Here is a 14,967-nt window from a genome sequence, read left to right as displayed (position 1 = left end):
TAAATATGAGAGATCCAGCACTCCAGGTGAGCTCATTGGGTGTATGTTCAGAGATAAATATGAGAGATCCAACACTCCAGGTGAGCTCATTGGGTGTACATGTATGTTCATAGATAAATGTGAGAAATCCATCAATCCATGTGAGCTCATTGGGTGTATGCTCAGAGATGAATATGAGAGATACAGCACTCCAGGTGAGCTCATTGGGTGTATGTTCATAGATAAATATGAGAGATCCAGCACTCCAGGTGAGCTCATTGGGTGTATGTTCAGAGATAAATATGAGAGATTAGCACTCCAGGTGGCTCATTGGGTGTATGCTCAGAGATGAATATGAAAGATCCAGCACTCCAGGTGAGCTCATTGGGTGTATGTTCAGAGATAAAGATGAGAGATCTAGAACTCCAGGTGAGCTTAATGGGTGTATGTTCGGAGATAAATATGAGAGATTCAACACTCTAGGTGAGCTCATTTGGTGTATAATCAGAGATAAAGATGAGAGATCTAGAATTCCAGGTGAGCTCAATGGGTGTATGTTCAGAGATAAATATGAGAGATTCAACACTCCAGGTGAGCTCAATGGGTGTATGTTCAGAGATAAATATGAGAGATCCAGCACTCCAGGTGAGCTCAATGGGTGTATGCTCAGAGATAAATATGAAAGATCCAGCACTCCAGGTGAGCTCATTGGGTGTATGTTCAGAGATAAATATGAGAGATCCAGCACTCCAGGTGAGCTCATTGGGTGTATGCTCAGAGATAAATATGAGAGATCCAGCACTTCAGGTGAGCTCAATGGGTGTATGCTCAGAGATAAATATGAAAGATCCAGCACTCCAGGTGAGCTCGTTGGGTGTATGTTCAGAGATAAATATGAGAGATCCAGCACTCCAGGTGAGCTCATTGGGTGTATGTTCAGAGATAAATATGAGAGATCCAGCACTCCAGGTGAGCTCATTTGGGTGTGTGTTAAGAGATAAATATGAGAGATCCAGCACTCCAGGTGAGCTCATTGGGTGTATGTTCAGAGATAAATATGAGAGATCCAACACTCCAGGTGAGCTCATTGGGTGTACATGTATGTTCATAGATAAATATGAGAAATCCATCACTCCAGGTGAGCTCATTGGGTGTATGCTCAGAGATAAATATGAGAGATACAGCACTCCAGGTGAGCTCATTGGGTGTATGTTCAGAGATAAATATGAGAGATCCAGCACTCCAGGTGAGCTCAATGGGTGTATGCTCAGAGATAAATATGAAAGATCCAGCACTCCAGGTGAGCTCATTGGGTGTATGTTCAGAGATAAATATGAGAGATCCAGCACTCCAGGTGAGCTCATTGGGTGTATGTTCAGAGATAAATATGAGAGATCCAACACTCCAGGTGAGCTCATTGGGTGTACATGTATGTTCATAGATAAATGTGAGAAATCCATCAATCCATGTGAGCTCATTGGGTGTATGCTCAGAGATGAATATGAGAGATACAGCACTCCAGGTGAGCTCATTGGGTGTATGTTCATAGATAAATATGAGAGATCCAGCACTCCAGGTGAGCTCATTGGGTGTATGTTCAGAGATAAATATGAGAGATTAGCACTCCAGGTGGCTCATTGGGTGTATGTTCAGAGATAAATATGGGAGATCCAGCACTCCAGGTGAGCTCATTGGGTGTATGTTCAGAGATTAATATGAGAGATCCAGCACTACAGGTGAGCTCATTGGGTGTATGTTCAGAGATAAATATGAGAGATCAACACTCCAGGTGAGCTCATTGGGTGTATGTTCAGAGATAAACATGAGAGATTCAACACTCCAGGTGAACTCATTGGGTGTATGTTCAGAGATAAATATGAGAGATCTAGAACTCCAGCTGAGCTCAATGGGTGTATGTTCAGAGATAAATATGAGAGATCCAGCAAGCAGGTGAGCTCATTGGGTGTATGTTCAGAGATAAATATGAGAGATCCAGCACTCCAGGTGAGCTCATTGGGTGTATGGTGATATTTTGCTTAGAGATAATATGAGAGATCTAGAACTCCAGGTGAGCTCATTTGGTGAATGGGGATATTTTATTTAGAGATAAATATGAGAGATCTAGAACTCTAGGTGAGCTCATGTGTTACATAGTGATCTCTTGCTGAAAAATAAACAAAACAGGACTAGGACTTCAGGTTAGCACAGTGGGTACTTTGTGAGCTCTTCTTTTTAGTCTATAGACAACATTACTTTCTGTTGGAGAAATAAACATGAGCTGATGCATTTTCAACTTTTAATAATAGTTGGTTCAACGTGGTATTCATAAAATCACAGTCAAAAATTTTTACATTTTGACTATGGTGATCATATTACAAGTCAAGTCAAGTCAATTTTATTGGCAAATACATTTGTACATAGCCAAACAACATACATAATACATGTAATGACGGTGTGAATATATGCATATATAACAACTGTGACGAAAAGTATGGTGTATATGATGGACATGAAATAATGATTAATGGTTGTGCGAATGTTGACAGAAACACAAAACAACAATAAGCAATATACATTTATACAAACATAATACTAATTGTGACTCGATCTTAAATTAAATGCCATTCTAGTAAATTTAGCCAAGTTAATTGATGTTTTTTTATTCGAAGTAGACATCAGTTGCTTAAATTTTGTAATAGAAGACCAGTGTAGATAATATTTAGGTAACATTAGTTTTCTTAAATCTCTATACAATGGACAAATTAACAAAAAATGGTATTCATTCTCAATTACACCCATATTACATCATTACAATGTTCATGAAAGAAGCAAATGCATATGTATTTAGTATTTGTACTTCTTTTGAGATTTCTGTCTAAGATATCTATTCAATTTAGCATATTAGTATGCAAACACTGGCACAGATATGTCAAATGTGATGCATGGTATACTCCTGACCTATTAAACAACATTGTTACATGATGAATAATGGTGGTTTAGTGTTTGATTTAGCATCATTAAAAAGGAGCAGTGGGGAGTAGTACTTATTAGTATTTTAGTGTTGGACTTTTAAATGATGCGTCACATTTATTTGACTGTTACAGGAGATTAGTGGGGGAAAACTGTCAATGTGCACCTTAAAGCTTAAAACTGCAGGTTTAAATTAAGATGACATTTAATTAATTTAAATAAAGATTTTCATATGAATTGTTAGGATGAAATAATTATGTTGACATGGCTATGTGACAACAGTGAACTTATTGTCTCTTGTAGTTAACATTGCCCCCTGTAGTGGACATGGCCCCCTTGAGTTAAAATGGGCCTCTGTAGTTAACATGGCCCCATTTAGTTAACATGGCCCCCTTTAGTTAACATGCCCCCCTTCAGTTAACATGCCCCTCTTCAGTTAATATGCCCCCCCCTTTAGTTAAGATGGTCCCCATTAGATGACATGGCCCCCTTCAGTCAACATGGTCCCCTTCAGTTAACATGGCCCTCTTTAGTTAACATGGCCCCATTTAGTTTACATGGCCCCCTTCAGTTAACATGGCCCCCTTCAGTTAACATGGCCCCATTTAGTTTACATGGCCCCCTTCAGTTAACATGACCCCCTTTAGTTAACATGGCCCCCATCAGTTAACATGGCCCCCTTCAGTTAACATGACCACTTCGGTTAACATGGCTCCCTTCAGTTAACATTGCCCCATTTAGTTAACATGACCCCATTTAGTGAACATGGCCCCCTTCAGTTAACATGGCACCCTTCATAACATGGCCTCCTTCAGTTAACATGGCCCCCTTCAGTTAACATGGCCCCCTTCAGTTCACATTGCCCCCTTCAGTTAACATGGCCCCCTTCAGTTAACACAGCCATGGTGTGAGCAAACTTTTGAGTACTGTATTATCGCTCAAGCAGGAAGGCAGCCCTTCAATTCAAGCTGCATCATGAGAGGCTTCCATATCCTGGATAAGGCTATTGTTCAATCTGTATCCACCGAGTTTTATCTCAAGAGTGAAGGAATCTGTCAGTCATTATAACTAATACACGCGGTTGCAGTTTTGGGGTAGGATGTTAAATACGGGTTGAGTTGTTGATAGTTAGTTTCATCATTTTACGGTCATCAATTCTTGTCTCTCTCTAGGATTGCTCTTTATTATTGTGAGTATTTTGTAGCAGTGTTGTAGACTGTTGTGAGAGAAAATGTACAGTACAACATTGGAGCAAAACATGATTCTTTAATTGTTATTGTTGTTTAGGTAGTTAAGGTCAAATTTTTAATACAAAGTGATTTATAGTAAATAAAATGATAATTATGTCAGTATTTTTATTTCACTGTGTCACTTAATTAATTATTTTAGATTTTGCAGCAGTCAAATTTAGTGAGCAATTCAAATGAAGTAGATAAATTCAGTTTTCTGGACTAACAAAGTTTGTATTGGCAAAAAACAAGGAAGCTGATAAATTTGCTGAGACATTACTGTTTTTAGGTCGAAAGGTTCCATCCACGCAGCAATTTCAACGGAATCAAAGCGCTACTGCACAGTAAGTGAAATGTTTAAATGTTCCTGAAAAGAATCAAATTTTTAACGTCACTAAAAATTATACAGTTGATTTGTTATGATACTTGATTCCAAGGCTTGGGGATTATACATTATAGTGATTATACTTAAAGCATTACCTGTTTGAATAAATTTAGTGAAAATAATATGTCTGTGAAAGCCAGTTTTGCAGTTTTGCTTATGGCACATGGTCCTCTTTTTTTCAATCTCTTGAATATTGTTCAAATGCCCTCTATGATTGTCTATTATAGACTCTCCTGGTCGCAACCCTCCCTTGTGAACAGCCCTGACTACCAGCAGGTGGGTGTCCCCCCAGTGTCACCTGAGCAACTGCAGCATGACCTCCTAGTGGAGCTACAGGGCGACCCCGCGGACTTAAAGAGCAAGGCCTGGTACCACGGGAGCGTTTCCCGGCAACGAGCAGAGGGTTTGGTCACCAAAAACGGTGACTTTCTGATACGAGACTGCATCTCAAATCCTGGGAACTTTGTCTTGAGCTGCTGCTGGAAGGGGGGTCCTTTGCATTTCGTGATAAATTCCACGCTTTTTGATCAGGGACCAGGAAAACTGCCGAAAGTTTCCTATCATTTTGAAGAGCTGTATTTTAGCAGTGTTCAGGAGCTTGTTCAGTATTACATGGACGAGTGTAAGACAATCACAGACATATCTGGGGCAGTTATCACCACCCCAATAGCACGTTCCATGCCCTTAAGCTTCTATGATAGTAAATACGGAGTGATCAACTCTAAAGTAAATATGCATGGACACACCTATAGCAATATCACTATATCTCGGAATTCTTCTGTTGCAACTACAATGCAAAGTGTTCCTCCAAATGTCACCCTTCCAAACCCAATAGCTTCCATGGCTATGAGTCGCAGTCTGTCAGGGTCAGGTTTATCCCAGCAACACAGGTCACCACATACACCCCCTTTTGGAAGCCCCCTTGGGACCTCAGGTTTCAGCCCAAAGGTCAGTCCTTCAGTGAGCCCCCAACAGGACCGCAGAATTACGCATGTGGAACGTTCCGGAAGTCAGCCATTGCTGTCTGTGAATGATGTGCCTGTATTCATCCCACCACCTATGGACAGGGCTGATAGTCTGCCTGTTCTGCAAGACAAGTACAGACAAGTGACTCCTGTCAGAGATATGCCAGGAACTTTCCCCTTGGAAGACTCCGGAATCTATAAACTAGCTACTCCCAGTTTGTCGGTGAGTTCTAATGCCCCTCCAGTTTCATCTTCTGTACCCCAGCCAGCATACTTCCATCACAGGTCAGGGAGCGCCCCTGTGTTGACCCCAGGCTTCAACCTCACTCAGACCTTTGACCTGCTGACACCGCCCACTCCAAACAACCACCATGTGTCTGACAGTGATCTCTCTAAAGCCCCACCCCCAAAACCCAGCAGGATACCGTCTGTGAAGTACTTGAAGAAGCCTGACATCAAAGTTAGAAACAAGGCCCTTTATGAAGACGATGATAGGGATTATAGTGACTATGGTCAAGTCAAGTCTGAGCCAAGTTGGCTCCATGAACCACCAACTCGTGACAAAGAAGTCAATGAAAAGATGTATGATAATAGTGCTACACAGTTAAAATCTTTGTTAGAACCTGTTGATGTAAATCAAAATGTTTCAAAAAGTGAAAGCAGAAAAATCTCAGATACTAAGTTTAATATTCTTGATGGACATGATGATTCTAACACCCCTGCTTTTCCTTTGGAATTAAATCTAAAAGGAGGCCAAAAAGTTCCAGCAAAGACAAATCAAGTAATGGAACCAAAAGTGAAAATACCAAAAATAGAAAGTGAGTCCAGTTTTAATGTGAATAATAACACATCAAAATTGCTGCCGAATGAGAACAAACTGCTAGAGCCATCAGTGTTAATGTGCGTGAGAACACATCTTCTTGAAACCAATGCTCAGATATTAGCCAAGCACCTGACTAAAGTTGACCTAGAGCATTTGAAGGTCATCACCGATGATGACCTTGGTTTGAAGGTCACCTCTGGACTGGAGCTGATCACTCTGCCACAAGGAAAGCAGCACAGACTGGATGTATTGGAGAGGTTCGTATTCAGGGAAGCAACTTCATGAAAAAATCCAAAGCATTATTGATACATGTATTATGATAATAATTTTAAGAGAAATATTTGAATGCTAAGAACAAAATTCATGATGATTTATTTGTAGTAAATGTATTTATTTCCTTGTTATCTATGATATGTGCTTTCATTTCTTGCTATTTTGTATTCAGGATCTACTGCCTCCAAGCCTTTATCAAGGTCATGATCCTCACGTGTCCCAAGGTGTCTGATCGTGCGGCCATGGTGTCCCAGTGGATACAGGTTGCCGTGGAAACCAAGGGGCCTCTGGGAAACCACTTTGCCTTTGAGAACATCATGGAGGCTCTGGTGTCAGATCAAGTATGTGCTTATAGCAAAATTAGTATAGAATGGTATCTTAATATTGTGTTGGGAAAACTTGTTTGAATTAGCCACAAATGCTGGCTTCTAGAATTATCAAATCAGGGACTCTGTCCAATATTGAGCCTCATTCTTGGAAAAAAGGACTTTTCGCCTAAGCTGGATTTTTGCTAAGAAGACTTCTTGAAACGAATAATACCATTCTCAGCTTAAAGTGTCGTCCCTCAATAAATGTATTTAACCCCGATTTTCCTAGTAAAGTGTTGTCCCTGAATACACATATTTAATCCTGTTTTTCCAAGAGCAAAACTCTAATATGGAGTTAAGGTATAAGAGCTGAAACTTTCATATCCCACAAGCTCTTAAGTGATTACTATCGCAATAAAAAATCTTCAAATTGCTTTGCAAATGGTTCATTTAAAGATGTTACTTATAATAAACCATCCTTAAAAACATTGTCGTTTTAATAAAGAAATCTCATTGGAATAAATATGAATTGGGTTGTTCACGATCTCATGATGTGCATTGTGGATGTAGCCCCTTATTGACACTGATCCTATACTTTCAGATACAGCGGCTACGCGACACCTGGATGGTCTTACGGCAAACACACACTAACAGTGCATTCATGTTTGACACCAAACTGAGACCAGCATTCCGTATGCTGCACGACGGTAGCAGCTCACTTCCTGTGCATGATGTCAGCATTCCCAGCATCAATCCCATAGTGCACCTGCTGGAGCGGACGCTGGACGACAAGAGTTATCTTCCATGGGAGACAACTGACATCAACAACAGCCTCGACGTGATGCTCATACATCTGGATCTTGCACGGATCATAACAGCTCAGTGTGGGATGTATAAGGTGACTGGAAAGTTGCGGATAAAGGACTTGGAAATCTGCAGAGAAAAATACGAAATGTTTCACACTGTTTTTCATTTGAGATTCCTGTGGGGATTTAAAGGCGCGGGCGTGAACCGAACAGAAAGGCACAATAAGTTCACGATGTTGTTGACAGCGTACTCTGAAAAGATCGAAAAAGCAGATGATGATGGCACTGCTGTTTGATTAATATACTGTTTGTATAGTGGTTTAGTTGTGGTTTTTATGATGATGGTGACGTAAGTATTACTAAACACTAATGCTCAATATGGTTTCAGAGTCAGACTTCTATAATTTTTCTCATACTCAAGAGGATTACTCTGTTTCTATAAACCTTTCAAATGAATAGTGAATAATAAGGGTGTCTACTAAAACTAAAACTTGGGACTTTCATTAGTAACTGATACATAACTAAGGTAAATAGTTCCCTTATATAGATTGTACATAACCCTATGCTTTCAAGTAGGAGGCTAATTTCACTTGGAAAAATATATGTGTAACAGCAGTATGTATGTTATCTATTTATACAATTCTGTGATAGCTCTGTATTTTTGTTGTTCATATTAATTACATAATATACTAGCAATTATACTTGTATATGCTTGTATAGCTGTATTCAATATTATACTGGCTGAAACGCAAATGTAATTATACTGTATTCTTTATGTTAAACTCAAAAGAAATAAAATTTGACATAAACTTAACAGTATTGGATTGGTATTTATCTAATTAAAAGTTAATTAACACTTGTTTAGTACATGTACGAGATGTGTAGGTTTGAAGATACAGGGAAAGTAAATGTTTGTTGGACCCACAACAGATTTGTCAAATTGTGTTTGATGGGAGTTGACAATATAGTAGCACAAATGATTATCATAGCAAGACAATCTGTAGGTTGCAATAGCCTTGTCCCTTTAAGGCCATGGTCACAGAAACACTTTGACATTTTTCAGATTCCTTATGTAGATATATTAATAATACAAAATACTTCAATCACGTTACTTAATCATTATTTTTACTTAAAGAAATGACTAAATGTTTACTTTCAGGCTCTCTAGTCGCTTGACAAATTAAAACAAAAGCCAAGACAACCCAAACAGACTACTTGATTAATGGGCGCTTATGTGCTTATAACATGCTTAAAATGTGTTAGCTTTAAAACATTCAGAGATGTTAACTCACTATTAACTTTAGGGTTTTAGTAATTGTTTGTGCATACTTTTCAGTGAATTCACTTGCATCCAAACACCGGTGGGAAGAGAAAAATAAACTAGCATGTATTGCGCCTAGAATGTCACTGTGTTTTGACTTATTATGTTGAATACATCAAATCTGGTATAGTCTTATGTAAAACAAGAGATTGCCAAGCAATATGGTCCCCTAATGGTGAAACTCCACCATTTTTTTAGCTCATCTATTTTTTGCAAAAATTTTTTAGCTATTGTCATCACCTTGGCGTCTGCGTCGGCATCCGGTTAAGTTTGCGTTTAGGTCCACTTTTCTCAGAAAGTATCAATGCTATTGCATTCAAACTTGGTACACTTACTTACTATCATGAGGGGACTGGGCAGGCAAAGTTAGATAACTCTAGCGTGCATTTTGACAGAATTATGTGCCCTTTTTATACTTAGAAAATTGAAAATTTTGGTTGTTTTGTGTTTAGGTCCATTTTATTCCTTAAGTATCAAAGCTATTGCTTTCATACTTGCAGCTGTAACTAACTATCATAAGGGGACTGTGCAGGCAAAGTTTTGTAACTCTGACTGGCATTTTGACAGAATTATGTGCCCTTTTTATACTTAGAAAATTGAAAATTTGGTTAAGTTTAGTGTTTAGGTCCACTTTATTCCTACAGTATCAAAGCACTTGCTTTCATACTTGCAACACTTATTAACTATCATAAGGGGACTGTGCAGGCAAAGTTATGTAACTCTGACTGGCATTTGGACGGAATTATGGGCCCTTTATACTTAGAAAATTGAAAATTTGGTTAAGTTTTGTGTTTTGGTCCACTTCACCCCTAAATTATCATAGAAATTGCTTTCATACTTGGAACACTCTCAAACTATCATAAGGGGACAGTAAAAGGACAAGTTGCATAACTCTGGTTGTCATTTTTACGGAATTATGGCCCTTTTTTTTACTTCGCAACATTGAATATATTGTTAAATTTTGTGTTACGATCCACTTTACTTCTAAAGTATCAAGGCTATTGCTTTCAAACTTCAAATACTTTCATGCTATCATGAGGTTACTGTACCTGGCAAGTTGAATTTTACCTTGACCTTTGAATGACCTTGACTCTCAAGGTCAAATTATTAAATTTTGCTAATATTGCCATAACTTCTTTATTTATGATTAGATTTGATTGATACTTTGACAAAACAACTCTTACCTGACATACCACAATAGACTCCACCCAAACCATCCCCCACGCCCTCCCCTCCTCCGAATCCCCCCCCCCCCCCCCATTTTTTTTTTAAGATCATCTCACAAATGACCACCACACCCTCACACTATACCCCCCCATTTTTTTTTGAAACGGTTAAAAAACACAAATATTTATTTTTACTATTTTATTTTTGAAATACCATCAAACCATCGCACCCAAGAATCCCCCCCCCAACCCCCCCCCAGCCCCGAATTGTTTTGTTTTTTTTTTGTATTTTTTTTCCCGCATTTATGGAAGATAATGTAATAAATGACCACACCCCCACACTATACACCCCTCTTCACTCCACCCCTCCCTCCTTTGTGATTAAACTTGAGAGTCCCTTCACCTTTAAAAAGAAAAATAGATGAGCGGTCTGCACCCGCAAGGCGGTGCTCTTGTTTTATTTGTTGCCATAGCAACCAGAATTCTTGACGTACGAACAAAATGAAATGATGTGCATAATCTCCATATTGCCATCTATCCATGTTTCAAGTTTAATGAAAACATATGAAGAACTTTTAAAGTTATCGCAGGATCCAGAAAAGTGTGACTGGCAGACAGACATACAGAACGCAAACCAGAGGTCCCTTCCGGTTTCACCAACCAATATGCATACATACTGCTGTGTTTAACTGCATCTGTAAGTTATTAGCAGTCCACATGAAGATTCTAAAACAAATGTAAAATAATGTACAATTTTATAAAAAATCACAATTGGCCCATCATTGATGTTAGAATGAAAGGCATTTACAAATGGACAGTGATATCTCTTCTTGTGTTGTGAAAGTCCTGTTTCATTCAAACAACCAGTAAAGGGTTTTTAGAATTACATGAACACATTTTTACATATTTATTTTCACTAACATGGACAATACATCATAATAGAAAAATGGTAAAAATATAAGAATAACATGCATGCCACTGGATGTATTTTTATTAGATAAAATACAATATTTTCAATTATTTATATACACTTATGTTACCTTTATTCATGTTTTGAGCAGGCTGTTCAAGCTTATGAGCATATGCTGTTTCTTATTTCTCTTGTTGAATTGTATTATATTGTCTTCTTGTTATCATCCAACCAGCAGTCGCCATTCGTATAATCGGCCATCCAATATCCTGTATTGGACAGTGAGGGTTTAAATGATCACTTCAAAGCCAACTACCAAAGTATCCTTTAGGAAAACTTGAATCTAAATGATGTTAAAACTAGACCTAATGTCTATAACGTGGTAATGAAAGAGTGTTTATGATTTGTATTATATTCAAATTTGCTTTGTACTTAAAATAAACTTTGAGATTAAAAGAAATCCAGTGGCAAAAAAATATATTATTTAACTTAAATGAACGGGTAAAAAATAAGAACATATTGCAACTTATTACAACTACATGTAATTATATACAAAACATGTATACAAAGAAGGTTTATGCGAATTTTTAAATATTAAACCTGCAGAGCAATGTGATAACTTAAACAAAGCTAGTGTTATATCTTTCTTTTTTTCACAATTTCAATTTTATCAATAAGAATTTATAAGAAGTGTGTGTATACTGGAAATATAAAGTTAAATTTAGATAAAGATAAGTAATCTATGGATAATTAGTTTTATTACAATATTTAATATATACTTGAATAATAAATATGACATAATACAACACTGACCATAATAACTCATAACAAGCCAATTATCGATTTTCAACATACCAACAAGCGGATATTGATAATCAAAATCAACATTATAGTGCTTTTGCCATTTATTTTAACAGTTTAGTTATTCCGCTACGGATGTTAACAGTTTTAGTACTCATTTGCCACCTTAACTTTATCCAAGATTAAAAGTCAAACATGAAAGTTGAAAATTATAAAATTTGAAATTGAAATTATGTCATTATTATGAAGGGCTAATCCAACATTTCTAAATATAACGATAACCAATGTCTGTATTATATTCATATAGTAAAAAAAGGTGTTCACAAACAACATAATCTTTGTTCTATGGTTGGGTATGTTTTCTAGGGTTGCAGATTTTTTCCAGCCTAAGTCGGGTAACCTAAATCAAACATTTCCGCCTTGACTGGATTTGATGAGATTTCCTTTAAACAAAAACATCCATTAAAGCAGAAAGTATTGTCCCTCATTTTCCAGTGGGGACTGGACAGGCTAATCTGGGACAACACTTTACACACATGCAATAACCCCCTTTTCCCAGAGAACAGCTTGTATATAGAAATTGTCATTAAAACCTGAGATATATTCTTTGAGTTGAAAATATGCAGGTACATTAACTTTCAAATCCTGTTGCCATACTTAACATTGTTGTCAAGATTTGTTTGGAACTACTGTTTATGTTATATTTAAACTGTTGATATGGTAAAAAAAGCATTATTAACAATTTCTGTGAAAACTGGAACATAATTACATGAACTATCCAAACCCTGAGAGTCACAATCGCGTAGACAACTGAAAAAACATAAAACCTGAACAAACTCATTAAGCTCTGGAAATAACACGTTTTTTTTTGTTCCTCTGCTCAGAGCTTTGTTTTATAAATGTGAAAAAAATGACCAGGTGTTAACAAAATAAATTTGTTTTTGCCCTTCAAATTGTAAACGTTAAATTGATTTATATGGTGCATGAAATTTAATCTAACTATGCTATAATTTGAAATGAGGAATTAACTTTGGTAAGAATTACTTTGATAAAGAGAGGAAACAAATTCATGTTCAAAATTTGAGTATTGAAAATGGTAAGAAGATACAGAAATATATGACAGTTTGAATATACCTGTTAATTGTTATTAAATATTACACATTTGTTGCTGTTATACTTGCGTTTAATAAATGTTCATGTTAACCTGTTTGATACACAACATAGTAATTTTAATTTAATCACAAAAGCTGATCCCACACTAAAAAATTAATGGACAGTTATCTAAATGTGGAGTAAGATGCTAAGTAAATAAAAAAGATTTGTGTACATTAAAAGGTTAACATATGTCAATACAAACTTATCAGCAGATACTGTCAATAGCTAAAGATTCATATTCAAATGACAAAAACATCAACATTTACATTTTATGAAAACAGGAACAATGCATTCAAAACTGCGAGGCTTAATTCTTACTGTACGACACTCAAAAAGAATGTGAATAAAACAGACGCTTTTATCTCTCACGAAAGTTGATGCTTCTTAACAACTTTTAAATGCTATTCCCACTACATGTGGTTCACAATGTTCTAGTTCCTTCTTTCTATCTGCTATTTGTTGTAGCCACACTCTGCTTACTTCTTACTTCTGTCTGATTGAAGAACGGATGTTCTGTAACAGAAATATGAACATAACACTGAGATATACCAACAAGTTTAATACAAACAAGGGCTGTTTGTAAAACATGCATGCCCCCCATATGGGCTGTCAGTTGTTGTGGCAGCCATTGTGTGAATACATTTCTTGTCACTGTGACCTTGACCTTTGACCTAGTGACCTGAAAGTCAATAGGGGTCATCTGCCAGTCATGATCAATGTACCTATTAAGTTTCATGATCCTAGGCCTAATTATTCTTGAGTTATCATCAGGAAACCATTTTACTGTTTCGAGTCACTGTGACCTTGACCTTTGACCTATTGACCTGAAAATGAATAGGGATCATATGCCAGTCATGATTAATGTACCTATGAAGTTTTATGATCCTAGGCGTAAGCATTCTTGAGTAATCATCCGGAAACCATTTTATTATTTCGGGTCACTGTTACCTTGACCTTTGACCTAGTGACCTGAAAATCAATAGGGGTCATCTGCCAGTCATGATCAATGTACTTATGAAGTTTCATGATCCTAGGCGTAAGCGTTCTTGAGTTATCATCCAGAAACCATTTTAATGTTTCCAGTCACTGTGACCTTGACCTTTGACCTAGTGACCTCAAAATCAATAGGGGTCATCTGCACCTCATGATCGATGTACCTATGAAGTTTCATCATCCTTGGTGTAAGCGTTCTTGAGTTACCATCCAGAAACCATTTTACTACTTCGAGTCACTGTGACCTTGACCTTTGACCTAGTGACCTCAAAATCAATAGGGGTCATCTGCGAGTCATGATCAATGTACCTATTAAGTTTCATGATCCTAGGCCTAAGCATTCTTGAGTTATCATCCGGAAACCATCTGGTGGACAGACATACGGACATACAGACATACGGACGGACATAAGGGGGGGGGCATAATAAAGTTAAAAGCAAATTGCTTTCTTGTCCCGGTTTAAAGGTATGCATATAATTGATCTGTGAAAGATGTTTTGATTTGTTGTACAAATGATGGCACATACAACAATGGAAATATCAAGAAACATTACAATTGTGTGCATGCATGCTACCTAAACACACAATTATTGCATAATACCTTCATCAAAACTAATGCAAGCAAACTTAGTCGATATATTATGGCCACAAACATTAACATCAATGTTCATCATGACCTGAATTCTTTAAAATATTGAGCAGACATTAACTCCTTGGACAGCAGCCACCCATGAAGTGTTCACTTAATACTCCCTGCTTTTTAAACAGGAAAACATAAAGTATTGAGCCGTTTTTTTTTTAAAGCTGATCAATTTATCATTGAATTATTCTTAATTTTTAATAATAACTCAATGAATGTTTGTATATTATTTGTTTCTCAATCT

At 37.1% G+C, this 14,967-nt stretch overlaps 2 protein-coding genes across 20 annotated transcripts in view; one reads left to right on the top strand and one right to left on the bottom strand.

Annotated features, from left to right (window-relative positions):
* Positions 1-8,552, top strand: part of LOC127837864 (breast cancer anti-estrogen resistance protein 3 homolog) — a 39,070-nt gene extending 30,518 nt beyond the window's left edge. For 15 of the 17 annotated variants that reach the window (XM_052365284.1, XM_052365283.1, XM_052365285.1 and 12 more), the window contains 4 exons: positions 4,468-4,522; positions 4,791-6,608; positions 6,797-6,965; positions 7,534-8,552. In XM_052365284.1, coding sequence (XP_052221244.1) covers positions 4,468-4,522; positions 4,791-6,608; positions 6,797-6,965; positions 7,534-8,034 — 2,543 coding nt within the window. In that variant the 3' untranslated portion in view covers positions 8,035-8,552. Of the gene's footprint in view, positions 1-620; positions 733-1,003; positions 1,226-1,397; positions 1,556-4,467; positions 4,523-4,790; positions 6,609-6,796; positions 6,966-7,533 lie in introns of those variants that run through there. The other 2 variants (XM_052365281.1, XM_052365292.1) reach the window with 2 other exon arrangements.
* Positions 8,553-11,119: 2,567 nt separating this feature from the next.
* The window catches only part of LOC127837435 (flotillin-1-like), a 46,826-nt gene continuing 42,978 nt past the window's right edge, over positions 11,120-14,967 (bottom strand). For all 3 annotated transcript variants that reach the window (XM_052364557.1, XM_052364556.1, XM_052364559.1), the window contains one exon: positions 11,120-13,604. In XM_052364557.1, the coding sequence (XP_052220517.1) occupies positions 13,575-13,604 (30 nt within the window). In that variant the 3' untranslated portion in view covers positions 11,120-13,574. The remainder of the gene's footprint in view (positions 13,605-14,967) is intronic.

Source organism: Dreissena polymorpha, chromosome 7, assembly GCF_020536995.1.
Source record: "Dreissena polymorpha isolate Duluth1 chromosome 7, UMN_Dpol_1.0, whole genome shotgun sequence".
Taxonomy (NCBI): domain Eukaryota; kingdom Metazoa; phylum Mollusca; class Bivalvia; order Myida; family Dreissenidae; genus Dreissena; species Dreissena polymorpha.
The sequence above is the reverse complement of the archived record's forward strand: the minus strand, read 5'-3'. Positions and strand labels throughout refer to the sequence as shown.